At 36.4% G+C, this 7,576-nt stretch overlaps 1 protein-coding gene across 1 annotated transcript; it reads right to left on the bottom strand.

The window, feature by feature from the left end:
- Positions 1-271: 271 nt before the first annotated feature.
- On the bottom strand, positions 272-2,650 carry LOC127961523 (trace amine-associated receptor 13c-like). Its single transcript, XM_052560688.1, has 2 exons — positions 2,317-2,650; positions 272-1,562 (listed from the first exon to the last, which is right to left on the bottom strand). Exons 1-2 carry the CDS (start codon positions 2,528-2,530, stop codon positions 688-690), a joined length of 1,089 nt encoding a protein of 362 aa, XP_052416648.1. The 5' UTR covers positions 2,531-2,650; the 3' UTR covers positions 272-687.
- Between the last annotated feature and the right edge of the window lie 4,926 nt (positions 2,651-7,576).

Raw genomic sequence — 7,576 nt, 5'->3', positions numbered from 1 at the left:
CTATTATTATTTATTTATTTTTCTAATAACTTTCTACTATAGAAATAAAAATCTAACGATGGAAAGAAGAATCCTTAATACTGTATTTTTTTTTTTAAACAAAGAGTACCTAAGCAGTATTGTTCAAGTCAATCCCCTTACAGAAAAAAGCCCACACATGTCCCCATGTGTTCATATCTGATCACATGGGTTTCACACATTCACAGAATGAAAACATTCCAAAACCACATGTGATTTCACATGGAAATGTCATATGGTTTGTTTATGTGGACTTACCTAATTACACCTACTTATTTATTTTTTTTTGCCAGATTAGGTACAAATAGAACTCTTTCAAAATGTTAATTGCTTTTACAAACCACATTAAAAATATCTTACTTAACAACATACATATTTTACAGATATATGCTGAATACGCAATGCAATAATCAATAAGGCATGTCTCTGTATTTCATACGTATCTGAATAAAAATAAATAACTGCAGGGACATGCTAATAAAGACTTTAATTTTCTGTAAAACATCATGACAACTGCCACAATCCCTGGAATGATGTTTATTGTTGTCCCTGATCCATTTGTGAAAGAGAGCCTGAAAAGCAAATTCTTAATCTCTCAAGGCATAAGTGATGGGAGGTAAAGAAAGTGAAGTCAGTGCCAGCCTTTGCCCAGCTCTTGTCCAAAAAATCTCAGCTTTTGTCTGGGTGAGGTTGTGCCCTGTCCCGCTGAAAAAGCAGAGTCAGCCCTTTCCTAAAACGGTGGTCCCGCACACTGTAAATAATCACATTGCAGCAGCTATTGCTTGTCAGAATCCAAAATGCAAAAAAGGAGAAGTTGCACCAGGTGTATCCCACTACGTTTCCCAGCACAAATACTGCGATTGGAGAGAACGATGCCGTGAAGGCAAAGGTGAGGATTCCAATGGTTTTAGCTGCTTTGATATCAGAAAAAGACGGCCTGTGGGGGCAACTGCCAACTCCTGCATCCGTGCCAAGACTTCCCTCAGAGAGCAGTTTTCGTTTGCGGGAGTATCGGCGGATACTTGTGAAGGACAGGATATTGACAGCTAATGTCCCACCCAGTAAACTGAAGTCAAAGGCTGGAAACAGCAGAAGAATGTTTGCATCTGGTGGCAACTGATGTCTGATTAGTAAGGGTGCATAGTTGCACATGCGGCTGCATTCATTGTACTCCAGTGTGAAGCTGCTGCTCAGCATGAGCGGAGCCATTGCCAGTAAGAAGCTGCCAGCCCAGGACAAGACAATTAGGAACAAGGTGCGATGCCGTGTCACAAGAGTGTCTTTATGCAGTGGACGCAGGATTGCCACACTGCGCTCCACTGTCATCAGAAAGATGGTGCTGATTGAGACAAAAGTGCATCCAGCAAAAACTGGACCTATCAGCATGCAGGGTTGCCAAGGTCCTGATCCACCTTCCAGTGAGGGTGTTGAAATGCCCTGGTACCACACCGGTGGAGTGCTGGTCACCATCAGAGAGATTTCAGTGTATACAGAAAATGGCACCACCAAGACTCCAACCATCATGTCGGCCAAGGCCAGGGACACTGCAAGTCAAATATAGCAAATTGTTCAGAATTCTCCAAACTTTGCACTAGAGATCTGCATTCCTGCTAGACCTGACGCAGCTGAATGTGGCACAGGATAAAGTGGGATGTGGGAGGAGAAAAGTTCATGAGAAAGCATGCACATGCTGAATGTAAACAACGCTGCTTACGTTTATTAATGCATGCACATGGATTGTGGTGCTCTCCAAAATGGCATAAAATGGTAACTTGGGGATAATTATTGTTGAATAAAGTGTTGTTTTTGTTTACTTTTTGCACAAAACGTATTCTTGTGGCTTTGCAAAATTTAAGTTGTCCCATTGATGTCACTTTTTTTATTTGGGGAACTATCCCTTTAAGATGTTTTTGATGAAATCTGAGAGCTTTCTGACCTTGCACAGACAGCAACACAACTATCAAATTCAAGGCCCAGAAAGGTGGTAAGGACATCATTAAATAAGTCCATGTGACATCAGTGGTTTAATCTTCATTTTACGAAGCTATTTTATTGATGTCCTTACTACCTTTTTGTACATCGGATGTGGTAGTTGCGTTGCTCTTGGATTTCCTCAAAATAATATATATATATATATGTGTGTGTGTGTGTGTGTGTGTGTGTGCTTGAATGAAAAGGTTAATATTTCTAATAAAATTTCTGAAAAAAAAAAAAAAAAAAAAAACTGAGCACACTGCAGTGTGGGATACATTTGCATGTCATTCTGAAGATATTCTATATGTAAATTATTGTTGTTACCTTTGAGGTAGCCCTGAGGTGTTCGAGAATGCCGGGTCTGCATGAAAACAGTAAGCGTCACCACATTTCCCACCACAATGGCAAAGGCCAGACTAACCATGAACATGACCGCCAGTGTTTGGTTTAGTAGTCCACAACAGTGCGCTGTGCAGAGAGGTGCCAAAGTTTGTCCTGCACCTTGAGATTCACTCGTTGTCTGATTAGCAGTCTCCATTATCCCAAGTTGTGGTCCAGTTTCCCTAGGTACACTTAAGATGGCCAGTACTGAAGCCTTGGTACAGTCTTCATGCCTCTCACATGCCTCTTACAGTGGTTCTTTTGCTAGCCGTGGATCACAACCCTGTAAAAGAGCAGAAAAACAATTCAACATAACCAAGGCAACATTTAAGCTTATTATTACATCTGTATTAGACTTGTTGTTGCATTGTAATGATAACAAGCCTGTGTAAATGTATGCTTATAAATCAGTCTCCAATATTATGTAGAATTGGTAACTGCAAATATACAGAGGGACAAATTCAAAACGTGGATTGCCAAACATATTTAACAATCAATTAAAGTTAATAATCTCTTAATAGTCTCATTAAACTCTTAGTCTTTTAAACTAAGAATGGAAGTATCTTAATTGAATTTATTGAATTAACTAAGTATACAGAAAAATGGAGATGCATTTTGCCAACGCTTGTATTTAGTCTAATATTATTAAATTTTCTACAAATACTTCGCTTGTTGACTTTTTTGATGTAGTACTGCAGCATGTTTTATATGCAATCTTTTTAGAACCATACTACAATATGGATATATGGTAAATATATATATATATATATATATATATATATATATATATATATATATATATTTAAATAATCCTCACTAAAAACCTTAGAAAATTGTTCTTTTATTTTATTTTAATAATGTTTATGTTTATTTATTTATTTTTTGTTCTGGAACAAGATGACAATGAATTTTGCAGTGTCTCCTGTGATGCTCTCTGTACCGGCATAAATGAATAGATAAAGTGGAAGAAACAAAAATTATGAATAAAGACTTAAAAGAAGGGTGGAAAATCCCCCTACTGTTGTTGTGAGACATTCACCCCGGTTTCACATACAAAGCTTAAGCTAGTCCTAGACTAAAATGCATGTTTGAGCTGTCTCAACTGAAAATATCTTGCTGACATATCTTAAAATGTGTCTGTCATTGTTCTGTGTAAAGATGCACACGTTTAAATTTTCTTTAAGGCATTTTGTAAAATTTGATTAAAAATCTTAATTTAACTAAGGCCTAGTCCTGGCTTAAAGCTGCAGTAGGTAACTTTTGTAAAAATATATTTTTTTACATATTTATTAAACCTGTCATTATGTCCTGACAGTAGAATATGAGACAGATAATCTGTGAAAAAATCAAGCTCCTCTGGCTCCTCCCAGTGGTCCTATTGCCATTTGCAGAAAATCCATCGCTCCCTGTAAGAAATAACCAATCAGAGCTGCGGTCCTTAACTTTGTTTGTGTTCAAAATGTAGAAAAAGTGTATATAATAAGCGAGTACACCATGAATCCATTTTCCAAACCATGTTTTTAGCCTGTCCTGAATCATTACAGGGTACATCTATAATAAGTGTTTATATTCTGACTATTTTAGATTGCTTCGGGGGTACCGCGGCGGAGTAACCCAGTACCTTCGTGATTCTTTATAGACATAAACAGAGAGAAGTAGAAGTAGTTCTTCCGCAAGATGCAAGCAGTTCTGTTTATTAACCGCTAGAGCGTCAAATGTTACCGACTGCAGCTTTAAGCTAAGCCCCGTTTGTGAAACGAGGCCTCAATGTAATTGGCGAGGCTCAAGGAAATTTCTTAATAGCTATTAAAAATGTTTGCTTAGGCAAGCATCGGTGTTACTATTGGTCATATGGTATTGGTATTTTAAAATGCTATTTTAACAAACTCCACTAATTGTATTTAACTTAAGAATGTAATTTGAGAAATGCAATGTGAATTTGAATGAAAGGAAGTGGTATTACAATGAACAGAAATTCAGGACAAACTGAGAATACTGGCTTGTTTGAAAGTTTAATGGGTAGATATATAAAGAACTATGCACAGGCAAGGGCCATTCATATTTTCTTCTTTTTTTTAGGTAATGCAGCAGTACATTGAGTACATTGTTTCTGGGAGATTAATAGTGCTGCAGAAAAACATGAACCAAAATAAAAACCAATGAATATATTACATTTAGAAAGGTCTTTCTGGCCTTGATGGCAGTCTTATAATTATTGCAGCATCTCTTCAAATAGAACCCTGACATTAGCCACGACTGCTTTCAGTGCTTTTAAACAAGCAGAGCCCTACTGAGAGCTAGACTCCAGCGCTCAGCACACTAAAGGAAATTTAGCATGATAAATATTATGTGAACATTAAAATAGAAAGCTCTGCTGGGGCTTCTTGGCAGTTATGACAGCATCTCAGCTGGACACCAACACACACAGTCAAACTCTTACACACTCTCTCTCCCATTCTCTCACTATCTGTCAAAAAGTTTTACATCTTTTACTACACATGCATTTAGTAGGAAGCAGGCCAGGATTTCTTCTAATGAATCCAGCCAGGACATTGCATTTGCAATGTCTAATTCATTATGAATTAGATCTCTGAGATCAGAATCAAACTTAAAACATCAATCGTGGTTCGTTTCGCATTGCATTTGTTGAAAACTGGAAATGATCTGATGAAACTCTACCAAACCAAAAGCTAAAATTTAACTTATGCTCAAAGTGTTTATATCTTTGTTTCCAAATCCAATAAGCTGACTTATTAAAAAATAAAAGAAAAAATATATAAAGTTTAACAATAACAGACTGTTAATAATGGTAAATTATCAAATGAAAATACATGAAAAACTGTAATAAGTATGTAATATTGTAATATAATGTAATATTATTGCAAAATATTGTTAAATGTTCAGTTTTTGAAAGAATAACAAATAAAGCGCCTACCTGATATTTAAAGAGGAGACTTTAGAAATGCTTATTAGCGAAACCATTGGCTATAAAGTGAACTGCAACTTATTTGCTTGTGTTCACATCTACCACTTTATGTACACAGAGCTAAAAATACTGTTTTTTTACTTAGTATACTTGTGCAAATAGCCTCTGTCATAAAAAATACATACTGTAACACAAAGGTAGTAACTAGAAACTAGTACTCTTTTTTTCTAAATAATTTTCTGTATCGATTGTAATATAAGAAAATTAAACTATTAACATTCTCATCATAGAGATTGCCTTCACCACAAAGAAATACATATAATTGTGTTTTCTAATGTATCATAAAATATCTTATGAACCAACATAGCTGTTCACCTTCTGTAGACACTTTCATGCTGGGACCATGCCTGTGGTGCATTAAATTGCTGCCTGACAGCTTACTAGGTTTGGAATAGACTGTGTTGAATGTGACTACGAATTGTAAAGGATAAATTGCCTTTAGCCTAGATTTTGTGGACATATTTGTTTAGTTGCATGATTTGCATCATTTATTTAGCGAAACAGCACAGATAGTGCTTACAAATAAACTGTGCTTTCAGCAGGTTCAATTCATTCATCCTTCTATTTCTATTCATTCAGTTTCTATTTCATGTCAGTATTTCCTCCTCCAAGTAAACACTTAACCTAATAAGAGATTTGTTTTGCTCTCCAACCACTCATTACTTTGCCATAACTTGGGAAAGGCTGAAAGCTGGAACATATTTAACATTTAGACCTTAGGCCTGCCAATCATATTGTGCCACTAAATATGCAATTATACATAAATACATTGCTGCCCAAGACACATTGCTTTGACCAAAATTTAATAAAGCATTACATGTATATTTCACAGAGAACATTCCCATAGTGCATTGCAACAAGCTCAGTGAAAATTGACAATAAACGTAAATTTCATTCAGTCCTGTAAAAGTATACTGATAGCACTGATTCTAATTAAAATGTATTATTTCACCTAATATTTGTGTGCAGCATTTAAAATATTCTTAGTAGAGTGTTTCGTTGCTAGCTTAGCAACATTCTAATGTCAAACTCTTCATTCTAACATATTAAAATCAATTGTGAGCTGGATCTTTAGTGTGCAGAAATAACCGGGTGTGTGGAAACCATTTCAAAGTAATATCCAGAGAATATACAGAGGGCCACTCTGTCAGTCAAAAGCAATACACATTAAAGGGGTCATATGTTGCTTTTTTAAAGATCATTATTTGGTGTAACAGAATATGTTGACATGCTTTAATGTTCAAAAAACACATTATCTTTTAAAATACTGTACATTATTGTAGGTTCTCTATGCCCTGCCTCCCTCAAATGGATAATTTTCTACAAAGTCCCTCCTATCAAAAAGCGCAGTCTTGTCTGATTGGCAAACTGACCCAGTGCACTGTGATTGGCCGAGTACCGCAAGCACTCGTTGGAAAAGCTCACCATGATCGCAAGCTTCATCTTCCAAAATAAATGTAATTACAGTTAATAATGTTCTTAGTTTTACCCGAAAGGGGAACAGAGTCATGTGACAGACACAGTGATGAAGTTTGTATGTGTTTGCAGTACAAAAGCCATGGACGGTAACGCAGCTGACTCCACTGTGTGACCCTGTCTCTCACAAATACGCAAAGTGCAAAACTCTGCATTTTAACATTTAATAGCAAATACTAATAACAAAACATACTTCCAGTAGCTGATTCAAAAGCAAAATTGATTGTAGTAAATTGTCGTCGTAAAGTTGTAAATTGTCGTAGTAAAATTTTAAATTGTAAACTTGTAAATTGTTGAAGTAAAGTCAGAATGACCTCCTCTGCTAGGTTCACAAAATCATCGTCCATAAAATGTGTTGCTGTTCTGTTGTAAGTAATCTTAAATGATTCCATCTATTGCATCTACTTTTGGAAGGCCAAATAAAGTGCTTTTGCTTTGGCCTATGCCGTGTTTCCATCGAAATTACCCGGAACAATTGTACCAGGAACTTTTTTCCCCTGGAACTATTTTCCCCCCAGAACTGTTGCTTTCTGCGTTTCCATTGTGGTCTAAAGTACCGGGAAGATTAGGCAAATAGTCTGGTGACGTAGGTCTGCGTGCATTTCACAACACAAATATGCTGATTTTGGACCAGCATCCTCGGTACAGTTCAGACTATGTGCATTCGACTCGTGAATGTGATGTCCGCAATGAAATTGCGGTAATTGTAACAGCAGCGTACTTGATAACATCAGTCAGCTC

This window comes from Carassius gibelio, chromosome B7, assembly GCF_023724105.1.
Source record: "Carassius gibelio isolate Cgi1373 ecotype wild population from Czech Republic chromosome B7, carGib1.2-hapl.c, whole genome shotgun sequence".
Classification (NCBI taxonomy): Eukaryota; Metazoa; Chordata; class Actinopteri; order Cypriniformes; family Cyprinidae; genus Carassius; species Carassius gibelio.
This window is presented reverse-complemented; position numbering and strand designations above follow the sequence as displayed.

What these genes read in the sequence shown, in the direction of transcription:
- LOC127961523 (XM_052560688.1), bottom strand. Translation starts at nt 2,530, where the DNA reads ATGGAGACTGCTAATCAGACAACGAGTGAATCTCAAGGTGCAGGACAA. An exon ending in ACCTCAGGGCTACCTCAAAG is followed by an intron (nt 1,563 to 2,316) that starts GTAACAACAATA and finishes TTTGACTTGCAG; the next exon opens with TGTCCCTGGCCTTGGCCGAC.